The sequence below is a fragment of the Onychostruthus taczanowskii genome, unplaced genomic scaffold, assembly GCF_017590055.1.
Source record: "Onychostruthus taczanowskii isolate IOZ18803 unplaced genomic scaffold, ASM1759005v1 scaffold52, whole genome shotgun sequence".
In the NCBI taxonomy this organism is placed as follows: domain Eukaryota; kingdom Metazoa; phylum Chordata; class Aves; order Passeriformes; family Passeridae; genus Onychostruthus; species Onychostruthus taczanowskii.
Genome location: NW_024502791.1, coordinates 1,496,621 through 1,515,130, shown reverse-complemented (window position 1 = coordinate 1,515,130; position 18,510 = coordinate 1,496,621). Strand labels below are relative to the sequence as shown.

The 18,510-nt window shown below is 35.1% G+C and overlaps 1 protein-coding gene across 1 annotated transcript in view; it reads left to right on the top strand.

Moving 5' to 3' along the window:
* The window catches only part of CCDC171 (coiled-coil domain containing 171), a 145,273-nt gene that overhangs the window by 85,316 nt on the left and 41,447 nt on the right, over positions 1–18,510 (top strand). The window contains 2 exon segments of the mRNA XM_041416474.1: positions 10,208–10,353; positions 12,984–13,038. Of these exon segments, the coding sequence (XP_041272408.1) occupies positions 10,208–10,353; positions 12,984–13,038 (201 nt within the window).

The following is an 18,510-nucleotide window of genomic DNA, read 5'->3' as shown; positions in this document are numbered from 1 at the left end:
GAGAAAAGATAACTTAAACAAAGTAATTGCATGAACCAGCACATTTTTGGTCTTTTAAAAGTAGTTTCCAATATTTTCTGGATATTCCATTTGTAGGAACTATTTGCCTCCCCCTTGGGGAAAGGAGAGAATAAATGGAACAATATCAGGATCTAAAAGCTTAATGGTTTTATTTCTACATTGTAATTATACTAATAAATACCTCTGTCCATGACCCTGGAATTTATAGTGCAGTGAGAAAGATTTATTGACAAGTAATTTGGAAGAAAAATGGAATTATTGTGTAATTACAGCATGTGGTTATTAAGCATATGTACTTACATACCACTTATTCCTGTTATTTCAAGACCTTCAGCTATCTTTCAGTTTTCACTCAAAAATACTGAAAGGCTTCTTGGTAAATCCAGTGCCTGGGAGATCTTTGTTACATTATTGGATCAACTACAAAGTAACTGTGTTACCTTGAGATGTGCAGAGGGGATCAATAGAGATCTATTAAAACAGCATGAGATTTTTTTAAAGAAGGTGTTCTATTTTGCCTGGTAGTGTAGATATCAATGTATAGGACTTTCTACTATACACATTCTGTATCTTCTTGATGTAGAAGTTCTTTATGGATAGATTTGCTCTTTGCTGCTGTTTATCTAGGATATTCAGGGCCTCATCATTTTTCACATGAGTCATGTTTTCCCATGTTCTCCCTTTCTATTTGTGTGCAACTAATTCTGCAAATATCTTTATATCTTCTTGTCAAATCATAAGTAAAATCTTTCAAATAGCTATTGAAATATAATTAAACTGTTGGAATATAATTAAGTATGTATCTAACTGGCATAAGACTAAAACAAGAGATGCATTCCTTTGCACCTGTAGTCCCTTGGCAGCATGCTATGACAGCAGCTGGGCCTATCCTTCATATAATTTGATATTTTAATTTAATTTGATACTCCATTAGGTATTCAGTGATTTTCAAGGGGAAGGTTTTTCAAAATTTATACCAATTTCAGCTTCCAAAATCTGTACCTATGCTGTCCTCTATTACAGCATGGAAGCTCTTCAAAATTATAGCAAGGCAACAGACTCAAAACAGAAATTATATTTTATGCTGCCTAATTTTTTGTGTTGTCTTTTACAATATGTATTTATGAAAAATCCAGTGAGGTTCTTGTTGCTAGATCATTTTACTTCTCAGTAAAAAGACTTTAAAATGTTTCCAATTCTTTCTAGTTAAAGTAAAACCACCTTAAGTGTTGTTGTATTTTGGGGGTTTTGTTTGTTAGTATTTTGTTTTGTTTTGTCTGTGAAGTTTTCAATAAGAAATTGAGTGATTTTAGAATTATGGCATTAAGATTTTCAATTCTAAGTAGCAGTCCCAACATTTCTTTTATAAATACTACTTCGTTGTTTACAGGAAAATTTCTGTTACAAGTGTGAGAAGGAAGAAATAAGTGTTCTTAGAAAAAATTAATAATAATTTACTAAAATAACTGTTTGTGTGGTACCACCTAGTGATACCACATATTTGTTACTATTATTTACATAGATGAGTGAAGTAGGTAACCTTCCAAGTTTTGTACCATCGTGGTACCATTTTGTCTCGTAGTTAAGAAATATACCAAAAGAGAAAAATATAAATAATAATTCAGTTTTCATTGAATTCACTGTCACTGTTTAACTTCCCTGTTTCAGGATCTGTATTTGCCATGCTCAGGGAAATATATACCTTGTTTATTAAGCTTTGTGTTCTCCTTTGGCACTTGGTATGTCTCAAAGCATATCCAGAAGGGAGTGAGACATCTAATCAATATGTCTTTATAGCACTTTAATCTCCTTAGTGAATATTGGGATGTAATATATCTTTGATGCTTTTTAGAATGATTTAAAAGTTGCCTTTTATGTAAGTTAAATTTTGTTTTACTGTATCTGTTTTTTTTCTGCTAAGGTAACTACTCTCCAGTTTTTAATGAGTAGAAGGGTAGGGGTTACCTACATTGAAGAATAGACCTTTTAATATAAAATTACATACTTATAAATTCTTTCTTATTTTATTGAGGTTTAAAAAGTAAAAGGGATGTGTGTTTTCTCCCTGCAGGTACATCATGCAAGATGTGCCTGGCCTGATATTCAAATAAAACATTAATGCACTTAATAATTTTGGGGCTCTGTAGAAACACACATACCTTGGATGTATGATTTGATCTGAACTCATCTGAAGGGGAATGCAATATTTGAATGTAAACCATATAAAGTGATAAATCTTGTGTAGCCCATATTAATGTTAGTGCCATGCTAAAAAAGATTTGTCTAATTAATTAATTAAAGAAAATCAAAACCTTTATGAAGCGAGATCAAACCTTTGCGTGGCATTAATTGACATTCTTGGCATTGCCCCTAACTCTTCAATGTGATGGCTCACATTAATGCACTCGTGTCTGGTGAAATTGTGCAGCAGCCTCTTCCAAGAAAGGGCTGCAGCGTAACTTGCAGCAGTAAAAAACTTAGCTGGGGCCACCAGTATATTGAAGTTATGGACAGTATATTTTTTGCACTCAGAACTAAACCGTAAATTCTATTTAGAAATTTCCTTGAAACTGTTCTGAAGACTCCTAGTATTACCATTTTTTTTAACCAGCGTCTGAAGAGAAGACAGAGACAGGGTACCTTAATATTTGTTTCTCAAACTTAGTTCTGAAGCAGATTGCTGTGTCATTTAGCCTGACTCAGATGACTTTTTGTCTGTGTCATGATGCCCCTAACTTCAGATTGTATTCCTTTTAAAATAAACAATGGAAATTAAATTGTGGTTATTTACTTCGTAAATAAATTGTTGTCATTGTTAATGTTTTATTGCTGTTATTTCTTCTTCTTCCTGAATTTTTTTAACTGACTGTTACCATTCAGAAATATTCTAAGCAAATTTCTGATACAAAGCAAATGGAAGAGTATTTCTCAAGGACTTAAAATAGTCTCTTCCAGGGCTTAGAAATGTCACTGCTAATGCAAGATCATTGAGACCAGTAGGACATGATCAGAGACAGGTGGTTTGAGGCTGTGACAGATGAGAGAGGCTACAAATGAAATGCAAGAAATTGGTGCAATATGTTGTGTCCTCATAGATACGCAACTAAATATTTTTATGTATGTACATGTAATGGATTATCACTTCTAAAGTGAAGATGAAATCTAAGTGCTGGTTGTGTTTTTGTCTTGCATAATGTGTGCTAATGTGCACAAGTAGATAATGTATAGCAAAATTAACATTAATTATTAAATTAAAATTAAGTATTGCAGAGAGCAGTGCTACAGAGCAGCATCAGAGTTTGCTTGTAATATTAGTGCCTCATTTACAGGTACATGGCAGTTATGAAAAGTCATCTTTTTCAATGTAATCCAGGTGTAAACCATCGTTTTGAAACCTTGGGACTGTACCAACTACAAGGCTGAGAGTCTGCCAGGGTAAAAAGTGTAACAGTGAAAAACCCCATTATTCTTTTTGGTGGTACTTAAGTATCTGGCACTGCCAAAGCACAGCAAATCTGCTACATATGCAGGGCTGAGTCTTTTCTAGTCTGTGACTGCAAAGGGCTAGATGTTGTGGTGGGAGAGAAATCTACATTTCTAAGGAGAAAAAAGAAACATCAGTCCTGAGGTAGCGTGTCAGAAATTGAATAAGGAGTGAATGATCATGTACTCGTGCCACCATGCATGTGATTCCAAAAATTAATTCTCACTTAACTTCAAGGATTATTGTTAAAACTCATAGTGATAAAGCCTGAGTTTTTTATAAAATTGTATTTTTTCTATTAAGTGGTATAATCCCTCTCTGCAGCTTTCCAGTAGTACTAACATAACTCACTTAGCTTAGAAGATGATTAAAATTTCTAAATTATAATGTGCATAGATTTTATCATGTACTTTATGATTTTCCAAAACACAGTTTAATAGTAGGTCTCAATTATTCTCTGCTAGGATTAGTGTATGTCTGAAAGGCCCAGAGCATCTTCTTATTCAAAAGGGTCTCCGTCAACAGTCTCCACAATTACAGAGGATCTAGGCTATGTGTTGGAAGTTTATGTTTTGTAATTACTTCACTTTAAAAGTTTTATTTAGTTTTACTTTGAAGCTGAATGAGCATATGATGTGTCCTCTGAAAGAGATTTTATTGTGTGAAATTATTCAGGAAAAGCTACTCTTTTTAAATTACTAAACTCTTTTAATTCACACTAACTTTAAAACATACACAACTCAATGACTTCAGAAAGCATTTTCGGTCATACTTTGCTAAATATCTTGGACTAATGCAGTTGAAAAATAGATTGCTTTCTTGTTGATCAGAATAGATTTTCTATTGAGAAATATTTGCACTATAGCAAAGAGATATTAAACGTAGCTGTAAGTCTTTGAGGCACTGTAATCCAGCCTGAATCACTACAGATGAGATTTAGTTTAGGTTTGAGGTACCTAAACTTGCTTGGATGTCTGAGGGCTATGTTTCTGTCAATAAAAGAACTGTCATCTACACATACATAGGTGACGAATGTCATTTGCTTTCATGACATGAGTGCCTCAAATTTCAAGTGAATTTTGTAAGAAAAATCTCTTGCAAAATGTGAATGTGTGCATTTTCCCTTCCCCATCTATTGAACCATTCTCAAATAAATTTCATTTAAATGTTTCTTAATACTTGTGTCCTACATCTTGTACAGTAGCCATATATCACATCTGTTTTAGAACTACATGTACTGTCATTTAACTCATAATCATCTTCAGATCTTTGCTTGACATTTTTGGTACTGATTTGGATAAACCATAGTTTGTACTCCAATATTATGAAGGTTTTTCAAATAAAACAATCACAAACAATTGTATCTGACTTTGTGTTAGAAATGTGAAAATATGCCTGCAAGCATCTCGTCAATCACCAGTATTTTGTTGATTATTTATTAAAATGGTTGTGCTGGTTGGTATTTGTTTTGCTTAGTAGACCAACTCATGCTCTGTGACCTCATTACACAAAGCTCTAACAAAGACAAGAAGAGCATTTTGCATCTTGTTAGCTACACTGAGATCCGTAAACTATTTTTAACTGTTTCCATGCTATATCATGTACTTCAGAGACAATTCATGAGCTAAGTTCTTTCTCTCAATACCAGCATATGAAAAGATTGTTGTTGTCAGGATGAAGGTCTGGTACCAAAGAGGTTGAAAAAAATCACTGTTTTTTTTCTGCATTGCAGGTACATCTCATTTAAATGTCCTTTTGAGCACTCATATTTTTTTTCCTAGTGAAATTTAAAGGGCATAGGAAACATTTGTATTCAGAGGGATGTCATGGGTGGTCAGCCTCAGTTCTGCTTTGCAAGAGCTGATCAGCCACATGGAAATCATTTCAAATTGTTTTAAGACACCACTGCAGACACTGTAAAACACACAGTGGATCCAGATATAGTATCTTGATAGTTTCTATTTGAGAAGTGTAAATCCATCTTATTTCTTGACATAAGTCTCAATGTACTTCTTAGATGTGTTTGATTTGTTTAGAGTATTGATGAGAAATCTCTGTTATGAATTTTTTTTTTGTCACAGAACCTTTTTTCCCTTAGAGTTTTAATCCACTCTTTTGATAGAAGAAGCATAATTTCTATTTCTTCTTGATAAATAAAGATTCTTTTCAAAAAACATCCCATGGAATTTCAGCTGTATAATTTGAGCTGATGTATTTGGTTTGTATTGCAGTGGTGCACACTAAAAATATGGTAAACATTAAATATTAATGTAGCTTGTTGTACCTGTTTTGAAACTGCTCTAGGTTACATGTAGACTTCTGGGGGGCACTCAGAGATCATTATATTTGCCAACAATGATAATGGGAAGTGTATTTAAACTGGTGAAGGAATGGATACTGGCTAAATTTTCTGTACTTCTTTTCATTGTGAAATTTTATTAGTTGTGGGTGTGGGACAGCTTTCAGAATGTATTTTTAAAAAGTAATATTTTAGATCTAAATACAGAATATACATATAAAACTTTGTCTGAAACAGAAAATCTTCAATTTCACAAATTAGTTCCTTATACACATGCTACAGTGTATTTGCATATTTTGTACTGCTGTACTGCTGTGTTGTGTCTGTGCAATTTAAATCTAATTTAGTAAGCAGTTTGATCTAGCTTTAGTTGATCTTGGAAAATACAGTCTCAGTATAAATGTGTCACACATGCTTTGCATGAATTTAAACTGTATGACTGTCATTGTTCATCAGAAGTGATTGTCCATCTATTATTTTTTTAATAGACTCCTTTTTATGTGTAAAGAATGACAATATTAAACTTTGATTTCTTTTTGTAATGGGCTTTGAATAAAAAGTTTCCTGACTGCAAAACCTAAACTTGTTAAAGGAAGTTTGTGAAAGGACCAAACCAACAGACAGCCAATGAGATTTTTCTTCAGTGCTATCAGTTGCTTCCTCTTCTCTCTAACAAATGTTTTTTCATGCTTAATTTGTGAGGGGAAAAAAGGTCAAAAATCTAAATGCCTCCAAAGGAAACTCCTTCTAAAGATTCTGATGAAAACTCTACTGATCTATGAGATTTTGGCAGACTGGAGAGGAAGGAGCGCAGTGATGTCTGAATTAGCACACGAGTGCCTAAAAACCTGAGAAAGACATATAACTGGCATGCTGCAGAATGTTAATAAATTGGAGTTTAGCTTCTAAGTTGGTTCAGAATCACTTGTACTTGAAAGTGAAAGCTCAGCATCTTCACAGAACTATGTGCAAACATACTAGGTTTTTAAAACCTTCATTCTTCTTATCACAGTTAGCCTCAACTTTCTAACAGTTGTAATTGTCCACAGGAAACATTTCAAGATAAATGCATTATCAAGTTTTGAAATTTTCTTATTTTTGTAAATACTAAGACCTGGGGGGCAAAATAAGGGCTATATTGTGGATTAAGTGAAATATCTCAAGGCTGTGCTTTTCTGATAACTGAACCTGAAGTGACCTTTCTCAGACACAATTACAGAGCTGTATGTTTTTCCTTTAATTTCATCAGGGGTTTAATTAGTATACAAATAAAACTTCCCTTATCTTCCTTTCTACCTAATTGGCTTGTCTTTGCTTCTATATGAAGAATGTGAAAATGGGCTGTAATTAGGATGACCGTGTTAACCTTTTTTTCTCAAATGTACTGTTGCCTAAAGGCCTCAAAGCCTAAAACCAGTGCTTTGGATTATTGCTTTGCAATCACTATGGCTCTCCCATAGGTTTTCTCATGAGCAGAAGGGCTTTGGGTGCTGCAGGTTCCCACTGCTTAACGGGATCTTCATTCTTCTCCCCACTAAATGTTTATTGATTATCTCACTGCTCCACACTCAGCCTCCAACAACTTAATATCAGGTGACAGTCAGGAGAGTTCTCCGAGTAATTAGAGTGGAGCATTGAGGGAACAATTAGGAGCAGAGTTATTAAACTTGATTTATCCTATTCTCTCCTGAACACTTTCTTGGATATCAGAACATCACACTTTCACAATCTACCCTAGCTGAGAAATTAGTGGCTAACCTGCTGCTTATCATTGTTGCCTTGCTGCCTTGAGGCACACCCTCTTGGTTTCAGTCACTCAGCTGGAAATATTAGAGTCCATAAAGTTTATCAAGGGTTTTAATTAGATCAATCTGAAGAAGCAAAAAAAGAGGCTTACCAGCCATTATTTTATAATACACCATACTGTATTTGAACATTTCCAAGGCTTGACTTTAACTCACAGTAGCAAGAAGCTTCAAGTAATTGCTGAAACTGCTTTTGAAGTGCTAAAATCAGTTTCCATTTTGCTTAGATATTGAAATGTTACTAGATAAAGTCTGAATCATTTAGAGATTTCTGTAAATAATGGGGTTCTCTTTGAATATAATAGAGCAGCTCTTAAGTGAGATACTATATTGCTTCATCACCAGCTAGCATGGATTGCTGACCATGCCCCTTAAAAAAGTTAGGCCCTGCTATGGCCTCATTAATAGGCATTTCTTGCAGTGAGTAACCTAGGTTAGTTAGCAACTCACAGAAGATTTTGACTAGTGGGTCTTTTCACTGTTCATGGTCAGTAACGAAAGATTTATGTGGGAGCTGACAACTCTTCAACCCCTGCAGATGGACAGCTATAATAAAAAGAAAATAAATATGCATAATGTTCCTATTATCCTATTTTTTCTCTACTCTACTATGACTGCTAGGATCTTAGGGCCAAGATCCATTCAACAGCATTTGCATCCAAAATTTATTGCATCAAAATACTAGCAGAAATTGCTTAAAACCAGATTTTTCAATCAGGTGGGAAACTGGGTTGGACCAAACATTGGTAACAGAGACCTTGTTTTGTGTTCAAATATAGTCCATTTGTCAAAGGTGAGAATATGGGTAGGGGGTTACTTGACTTAGTTTTCAGAACTCTTTCCTCACTGTTGAGAGCAAACAGTAAACACAATAATTGGAAGAAGATAATGCTCTTTGTTTTTGAACCAGAGATGGATCCTTTCATCCATGCTAGTCCACATTTCAGTTCTTGGAAATAAAATTTCTGAAAATCTGATAATTCACAAAGTCATCTCTTTAGACAGGGATTTGATAGTTACCAGTGGCTTAAGGGTAGAATTTTTGAAAGCAAGACTTCAAGGTTTTGAATATCCTTGTGCACTGAATGAATGTTATCTGTGTGTTTATCTTTCCTTAGAGGAAATACATTAGTTTTTTATTGAAAATAAGGACGTAAGAGTCAAAATAGAATTATTCAACCTGCAGTCATTTGAATAAGAATAATATAAACATTTCTGGGTTTAAAGTTTCTTAAATAAACTTCAATTTTTTTCTTACAGTTGTGATTAATTTCAGCTTAAATATTGTAAATTCCTGAACAAGACTTCAAGTAATGGTGCTGTACCTTCAAAATATACCACTATGGAAGTAACTGGTTGCCTTTTCTCTTTAGGAATGGAAGAAGAAGAATTATGCCAGTCCACAGATAACAGTTTTACAGGACTAGGCAGTCCTTTGCTGTAGATTTGTATTTTGTAGAAAATTTCTCTATCATAATGCTTTTTGAAGCGCCTCTGATCCTTAAAGAGGTCTGAAACTTCTTCAGATTAGTTGAGTTTTCAGCACTCTCCAAATTTTTATCAGCATTTTATATGTACTGTTCTTCATACTCATCCACAGCATAGCACATCTCCATGTACCACAGTCCAGGACAAGTACTGAGTACAAATTATGCAGAGCATTCGTAGAATTCAAGCAGAAAATATACCCATAAATTTTGAAAAAAAGGTGTAAATTTGAAAAAAAAAGCTCAGTCTTGCAACTGTGCAGCCTTTTCTTCTGTATTTTAGAATCTACCAGGAAATATGCTGTGTGTAAAAGAATGTTTATAACCACCGATTATAATTTCTTTCTAAAAAGGCAATTAACAGCTGTAAGTAAAATGTAACATGTAACAAATTATGAAATCAAATTATTAATACTCTGGTCTATAAATGTATTGATTTATCCCAGTAGCAAGGAGTAGCATCCAACCAGGTTCTGTATTAATTAGTCCTATGTGCTATTTTTCACCTATTGGATTAATCTGAATTGATTAAAGCATGTTTTGTTAACTCTAAGCCAGAGAGAAATGCTTAAAAAATATACATACTATTTTGCATATTGGGAAACTAATGGTGTAATAGTGAAAGCACTATAAAATAAATTGTACTTGATGCACTAACAGAGAATATGAGATTATCTATTCTACTGAAATTTCTGAACAGTGCAGAATATTTAAATAAATGCTTCTGTGTTTATTCCCTTTCATTGTGAATTCCTTTCTTTAATGTTTATTTTAAATTAAGTTTGTGACTATTCTGTGTTCTTTAAAGAGATTATTTCCTTTGTGTTTAGATCCGGTATTTGTAAATACAGTACTTGTAGCATAGTGTATGTCCCTGCTTGATCAAAAAATAATTTTATGTTATAAATATATTTGTACACAGTCAATATACTAAAAACTGGGGGTTTCTGAGTTGCTAATATTTTGGTAGAGAATTTATAAAACCTTAGTATGCAATGGTCCAAATCTACTACACAGTCAGTCTGTTTTCCACTTTGTTTAATAGCCTATGGCATAAACTGAAGTTAATTATTTGGGCTGACAAGTAACTCTGTTTTCTGTCTGCTTGCAGAGTCTCTCTGAGGCAGCGATGGAGCTGAGAAGAAGAGATCGATTTCTGCGTCAGCAAAATAGACTTCTTACCCAGCTGGAGCAGGACAAGCGTCGGCTGAGCGAGAGCATCCGTGATGCAGAGAGTGCCCTCTGCACGGCAGCGAAGTGAGCACTGGGACCTTGGGGAGATCACTTAAAACGGACAAAAGATCAATTCTTACTTTCATGCACAGGGTTTTAGCCTTAGCTAATGTAATGCCAGAAAACAAAAGTACATCTGTCTGTCTTTGAAATTCAGTGATAGACTTCCAAAAAGAAAACTGTTAGTTCAAGATACTTCATGTTACATTTTCTGTAGTTATCCCATAATAGTGCTAGAAATTCTTGGTCCAAAATACATAAGCATTTTGTCTGCCAATTACCTTACTGATTTGACAACATCTCTTTGGTATATCCCTCACATTCTGTTTGTTTAAGGAATGATTGTTTGTTCTAAAGGGGCTGAAACCCATTTTGGACCTAGGCTTATCTGTGGAATAGTATAGATATTTCTTGTGATTTCACAGAATTTTGGATTTAGATGTAAACCCCATGCCTTTTTATACTATAACTTGAAGAGTGGAAGGAAATGTTCAGGGACCATTTTTGAAAGTATTGGTAGTCAAAAGCTGTTCCATTGTCTTGAATGAGATTATTAATAACCTCTTAGAGTTATATAGTCAGATAAAATTATAAATCCTTTCAGACTTTGTTATCTGTTACTGTTACAGTAGTATGCACTTTGAATACTGTTGGTCCATGGCCAAGATTTTTAAAAAGTTCAATTTAGAATTAAAATTTCTCTTTATATGTGGGGTAGATTTGACCTCTGAAGAACAATAGCTTAGAAGCTTTAAGGGGCTTATGCACCAGCAAAATAATGTAATTAATATAGTTATCAGTGACATGTTTAACAAGCTAATTAAAATGACAAATATTATTTAGTATAAGTGTATCAAAGCAGATTATGACCCAAAGAAGGATTTGTTATTAAAAGCCTTCTCCTTTTCACCCTGCCCCAATCCATTTTATGCACTCCAGTAAGAATCATTCCCTATAGCCATTCTTATATTCAGAAAAGGTTTTTTTAAGGTGAAAACTTCCAAACCAGTCATTGTTCTACCATAACAACATTATGTTATGTTCTAACATCAGCTGTTCTACTTGCTCTTTAGAGCAAGCGCAAGTGTCTTTTTCTTCCTTTGGAACACGTAAGCAAAGTAGTTAAATAGACTTTGGTCTTATCCAGAAACTCCTATTTTTATATCAATTCCATTACCTCAGTGATTGTAGGCAATGGGTGGGTGTCTTTCAGTTTCTTTCCTAAACTTTTGTACTGCTGTAAAAGACAGCAAGATATCTAGCTTGTTCTGAGAATGGCTGTCTTGGTTTTCTTTTAGTGGTAGCTAGCAGTTCTTTCCACTTTCCTCACGAGTAAGAAGCAATATTAATAAAAGTGTCTGAAACAGTGAACCTGACAAAAATACAGTCGTCTTTGGTAATTTCTCTGTGTTGTGGTCTAACCCTGGCCAGCAACCAAGTACCCTGTCAATCTAGTCCAAAGAAAGGTGGGATCCTGAGAATAGAAAAGTCTATGTGGCTTTATTAGGAATGTAAAAACCAATTCTACTCTTCTGGCCACCTTCCTCTATTTTCTGTTAAGATAGTATGAATCAAGAAATGAGAAAGCAGTCATCACTCCATGGGGAAGAATGCCATGATTTTGACTGAGGAAAAAGAGGCTGAGGGAAGACCTTATTGCTCTCCATAGCTACGTGAAAGGAGGTTGTAGTGACCTGGGGCTTGGGCTGTTCTCCCAAGTAACAAGTGATAGGACAAGAGGAAATGGCCTCAGGTAGTGCCAAGAGAGGTTTATATTGGATATTAGGAAAATATTCTCTCCTGAAAATGTTGTCAGGCATTGGAACAGGCTACCCAGGGGAGTTGTAGAGTCTGGAGGTATTTAAAAGATGTGGCCCTTTGAGACATGGTTTAGTGGAGGACTGGGCAGTGCTGGGGTTATGGTTGGACTCAGTGATCTTAAGAGTCTTTTCCAAGCTAAATCATACTGATTCTATGGATTCTGTATTGTAAAAGCTCAAACAAAACATACACATAGTTGGCAAAATAAGACAGTCGCAGAATATTGAGGTGTATTAGCTTTTCTGGCATGGATTCTTTTTGACTTCCTATGGTCATGCTCTCTTTTCTCCTTAGTCATATGGTATTATGCAACTTCAATTCTATTTCTGTCAGTCATGAGTTGAGGCCAAGGTTTTTCATGACAGCATAGCTGACGAGAGCTGTCTTTCTTACTGAAGCCTCTACAAAAGGGCATTAGAGAATTGTTTCACTCTCCAAACCTCCCTATTGTAAGAGTAGGATATTTGGCTGGACTTTTGGAAATGTAAGAGAATATATTCTCTTCCTGATAGAAGACTCCTTTCAACATGCCTTTTACATCTAAAACTCTCCAGTAAAATGATAGTTGTTCCTGAATATGTCCGTAATAACAGCTAGTTTGATACTTCACAACAGAAGCAAATTTCAAATGGAAATATTCCAAACAGTGGTACATGAACTATTTTTTAACGTTTGCAATGGGGATATACAAAGGAGAGACAAAAACCTAATACTTTGAGTTATCAACAATTTTGAAAAGACACGATAGTTAAAAAGTAGCGGAAAATTAATTGCTAATGCAGGTGAGTTTCAGTTCTATGATCTACTTCTTTTTCTTTTTAATCTTGTAATAGAGACAGAGAATTGATCATTAGTCATATGAAAGCTGTGGAAGACACTCTTCATAAGGTAAGAATTTAAAATGATTCCTCTGATTTGTATTTCTAAACATATCAAAGTTTTACCACTGCTTTTGCTTAGGGAAGGAAAGGAGTAGAAGTTGTAAGGTGGCTTCCTTTTCTTAGAGTGTATTTCTACTTTCAACCTCTTTTGTCCTAAAAAACTGCTCATTTTTAGTGAAATAAAATACAATTTTGTAGTACACAAACTTCTTATTTCTTACTACAAAACTTACTACCAAATCCACCTTTCCTCCCCTAATCACTGAGAGCACTATTTCTGGTGAAGACAACTGAACATCCAAACAGCTGACAATTTCTATGGAGCTAAGTCTGTGCCGTGTAAGCCAGAGGTCACTTGGTGATGTCACATGCATGGTGACCATAAAACATATGGCTTTGTGCATGCTACTTTAGTCTTTGATACGTAGTAAAAGATAAGGAAAAGACAGTAAGATGTAACCTGTAGTCAGAAACTTTAATGATATTTTTAGAGCATTTTTAAAATTGATTAATAATCTTAAGTATTCTCTTTGACTAGCACAGTTTTGCCCTGGTATAGCATTATTTGAAAGTCTAACAAAGCTTATATATTAATTATTTAGGCAAAAGGACTGTTTTTAACTGTAGCTCTAGTTGTTGATTGTTTTATAACTGTTTTTAGTCTAGAGCAACACAAAGCAAAATAAGTGTTTTTATTACCTTGGGGTGTTAATTTCCCTTATCACATCTTGAATTCACAGCAGCATGGGAATCTATTCTTCATTTTTGTTTCTGTGTTCACCAAAACTAATTTAATTTTCAGATCCTTTTTTCAAGTCTTTCTTTCCCTTAATATTCAAGAAAGTAACAGAACCTAAAACTGTGTGTTTTAGCTGCAGCAAACTGTGCTGGTAGAGGCTCTTGCTTTGTGCCCCCACCTTTTCCCTGCTGACGTCTTTTAACCTTAAAAACTCATATAGTGCAGAAAGTATTGTGTTTTGCAGTAAGAGATACATGTCCTTGGCATTCAGAATTTATTGTCCTGGATTACAAGGTAGCATTTTGGTTTTGAAAGCAATGCCATTATGTGCACAAAGATTGAAGTGTTTGGGGAAAGGCTGTAGAGAAGGCCATATGCTTAGTACAGATTAACCTGATGCAGTGAATTGATTGAGAAACAGCCATCTTTCTTCTGAAAATTGTAGTTACCATATTGCTTCTTAATTCTTGATATACATAGTTGCTAGGCCCATGTAGCACATTAGTGAGTAGCAAAATAATGTATCTTTTCTGGTTTGTCAACCTAAAGAATGATGAAAACATAAGAATTAGAAATGTCAGGATGCTCCTTCCAGCAGGAACTAAAAAAAATTGATTGTAAATCATTCAAAAATTGCCATACTATTTCTCCTAGAAGAACAAAGGGAAATTATTGATTTTGTTTGGGAAGTATCTAAAATGTAAACCCTATATCATAATGGTAACTAATTACCTAGCATTAGTGAACATGGCTTGTGCGTAAACTATAAAGTTTACACTGTTGTTCTTAAACGGTTTCTCACACAGTAAAAAATCAGAACAAGAAGAAATGGATTACTTACTAGTAAAGGAACCATAAGCCTTTCTTTCTCCACTAGAAATTCTGGGATTTACTTTTGTTTTAAGAAAGAAATCAAAAGAAAATGGGTAAAGTTCAGAATCAAGTGAAGTTGGACAAGTACTACTATTAACTGCAGCTTTACTTACAGGAGTTTGAAATTGAAGGTTTTGATATTTCTGTGTTGAGGTATTCATGAGCAAATATCCACAAAATTCCACTGTATCACTTCAGGATCTGTATTATTAATTCATAATGCTAAATTTTTACCTATAGATCTCAGAGGGATTTTACAGACATCCTTAGTAATCTTAGTTAGATGCAGGATAAGACAGTATACTCTGATCCATTAAAGTAGCCTCATTCCTCTCCATATTCTATCCCTACAAGAATTCCAGAAGTCAGCAATGTAGATACTAGATCATCTGCCTTTGGGTTTATGGGGGTGTAACATTCTGCAAACAAAAGTAAGAGAAATCAGAGCCAAGGGAATCGATCTCTGTGCGTGCTTCTAATATGCCATGAGAGCAGGGATAATTTACACCACCTTCTGCCCTGCACTGTGACTGGATGGAACATCTAGTATCATACATTTGGCTTTGCCAAAAAGTGCTTGGGCATGCTTGTGTCCAGAATGATTATTTCCAGACCACTGTGGAGCGACCTTTTTAATCTTCATGAATATTTGTGAAGCATACCTGTTGAAGAACTTTCGCACTGGATATGCTAAGAGAGAAAATATTTTTAGCAATTAGTTTCATGTCCTTCATAAATTACAAGGTGTTCTTTAGAAGGTTATTTTTTGTCTTACCCTGGGTCTTGTCACATTAACTATCTTTATCCTACTCCTGGAGCTGAATTATTTCCACAAAAGTTCCTGATGAAATAAGAGATCTTTCTTTATCTTATACCATCTATATATTATGGACAAATACCTAAATGCAAAGTGAATGTTTAAACAAATTTAAAAAATCAAAGCAGAATATTACCAAGGACAAACAGAGACCTCAAGAGGATTATGATTTGGTTCAGTTTTATTCTCAAAATACTGAAGATGACCAAAAGATAATAGCAAAATGACAATAGAAATGAATAAAATTTTACTGAAAGAGTGGTGAAAGGAAATTCCATCTACTTGAAGCTCAAACATAAAAAGTTTTCTTAAAATGTCTTCTAATAAAAAGAAAAATCATTTAAGAACATGTCTTATTTTAAAATCCATGGGCAGTCCTTTTTTTTTATCTATGAAAAATAAGTTATTTCTTGAAACACTTTCCCCTCAAAAAGTCGAGGTTAATTTTGTTATAAAATAAACTCTTGTTATGCTTGCTGATAAACTGTATTCCATTATTGATTTCTTCTTTATTTCTTAATATTCTGGTTGTATAAACAGTGGAAGAGATATTAAATATATTCATTTTATTACTAGATTCTTTAACGTGTATTTAGTCATCTATTAGTTATGGTAATAATGCCAAGGTTGTGGGTTCAATCCCTGTATGGGCCAGTCATTTAAGAATGGACTTAATGATCTTCATGGGTCCCTTCCAGCTCAGAATATTCTGTGATTCTGTGATCCTGTAATCTCATCAGATGAAGAAATAATTTTACACTATCTCTGCTAAAATCTTCAGCATTCCCCTTGTATTTCTTCTCATTTTGAGTGCTTTTTTTGGGTTAGCCTTGGCCAGCAGTCAGATGCCCACCCAGATGCTCTCTCAGTCCTCCTCAAGAAGACAGGAGGACAAAACAGGATGAGAAAGCTCATGTGCTGAGGTCTAGATAAGAGATATTGCATGGTAGTTATCATCACAGGTAAAACAGCTGACTCGGGGAAACTATTTTAATTTATTTTTTGAAGTAGATTTAGACAGATAGAAACAATTTAAAAATTAGCATTACCCTGCCTTTTAATCTCAGCTTCACTTGTGACTGCTCTTCTCATGCTGCTAGGCACAGGGGTTTGCAGTCAGTCCACACCAACTCCTCTCTGCTGCTCCTACCACCTCATGCTGTTTCCCTGCACCACTGTGGACTCTCCATGTGGGCAGCCATCTGCTTCAGCGTAGACTCTCCATGGACTTTAATTCCTTCGGGAACTATCCAGGAAGGATTTCCTGGACCTGCTCTGGAATGGGATCCTTCATGGAATATGGTGTGGATATACCCCAGCATAGTCCTCTCTCTGTGAGGAGAGGAAATGAGGAAATACCTATTCCAGTGCCTTAAGCATTTCTGCCTCACTTCTTTTCTGACTTAGATATTCAGTATTTTTGTTCCCTCTTTCTCTCCCTGGGTTTTTCTCATTCTTAAATTCATTTTCACAGAGGGGCTGCCAGCAGGGCTGTGGGGCTTAGCTGTGACCTGTGGTGGGTCTGGAACCAGAGGTGTCTGGAACCAACTTTGTCCTGCACTCATCTGTCCTCACAGAGGCTGCACCTGGTACACTGCTATAGCTGCCTCCTTTTTAGCCTGCCTAAATCCCTGTTCTCTCCATTTAGCCTGTGCTATACACGACCCTGAGAAGTCATTCTAGCAAGCCAGCCTTCAAAGTGACAGATAACTGTTTCTCCTTGTACTCTTAACTATCAAAATCTTGACAAGCTTAGTCTATCATAGTTTTTAGCCTGTCCTGGCTGCTTAGGATTTGGCTGTTTTAGCAGATTAATAAAATACAATGTGCTCACTATTTTTCCCAATACCAGTTAGCAACCTAGTTATTCTGACACTTTGGGACTTGCCAAGGATCAAAGCAGCTATCCAGTGTGCTCCTTTCCTTCTGGCACTTGGTCAGAAGAATTATTCTTTGTCCACTTCTGTAGTGCACTTCATTTCTGCTGATTGAAAGGTTCATATGCTAGCTAGCAGAACAACTGCCATGCAGACCTGTCAGCAGTCATGCCTTGAAATCCATCCACTGTTGTGTTTCATTGCTGTGCTGCCACCCTTCTTGTGTCCTCTGAAATGCCCCTAAACTCTTTAAAAGGTCTGGGTCCCATGACTCTATCGGTTGAAAAAAAAAAAAGAACACTGTATCATCCATCCCATAATATATTTTTAAAAAATACAAAGAAACAACTATCTTTCTTTATCTAATTTAATGGTTTGGGTTTTTATAATACCGCACCTATAATACAGTTTTATAATACAGTTGGAGATGGGGTGGGACCATTGAATACTTGAGAATTAGTAATGTTGTAGCACTAGATTGTTATTTCTGATGTGGTCCATAGTAATCAAATGCATTTCCTTATGATGACAGTTTTATGGCCTGCAAGGAATTAATTTACAATAGGTTAAAGTCCATATACAAGTGACTACATCGGAAAAAAACACACAATTGTAAGTGGCAATAATTGTTAGTTGCAGCAATGAGACCACAAACTGATCAGGTCCTGGAAGAAGAGAACAGTTATGAGACTTAAGTTAGCTGTCTCTGTCAGACTCCAGTAGATATGACCTAACACATTCAGGTATACGGATCAGCCACATTTCTCTCAGTTAACTGGGATCTGTAGTCCATTATATTATTTAGTTATCTTAATAATGATTTAAAAGCCCTCATTTTAGAGACCTCAACTGAATTTTTTTTTTTTTCCTAACCTAATGTAACTCTCAAGGTGGTTTTTCTGTGTGTTAGACACATTAATATTAAGTGTGAAGCCTGCTTTATGTGTGTGCTCAAAGTCTGTCCATCACTGTGGTCCTGGGTTGTTCTCAACTGGCCCTATCACAAGCCTATTGAAACACTGAGTAACTGTACATGCAAAAAAATCACAAGAAAACCCAATTAGATTGTTAAAATTCTAAATAACTTCTGTAAGAAGTTTGCAGTAGGAAACCAGCTATTACTTCTCTATAGTAAGAAAAAAATGGAATAAAAATATTACTTTTTCTCCTCCT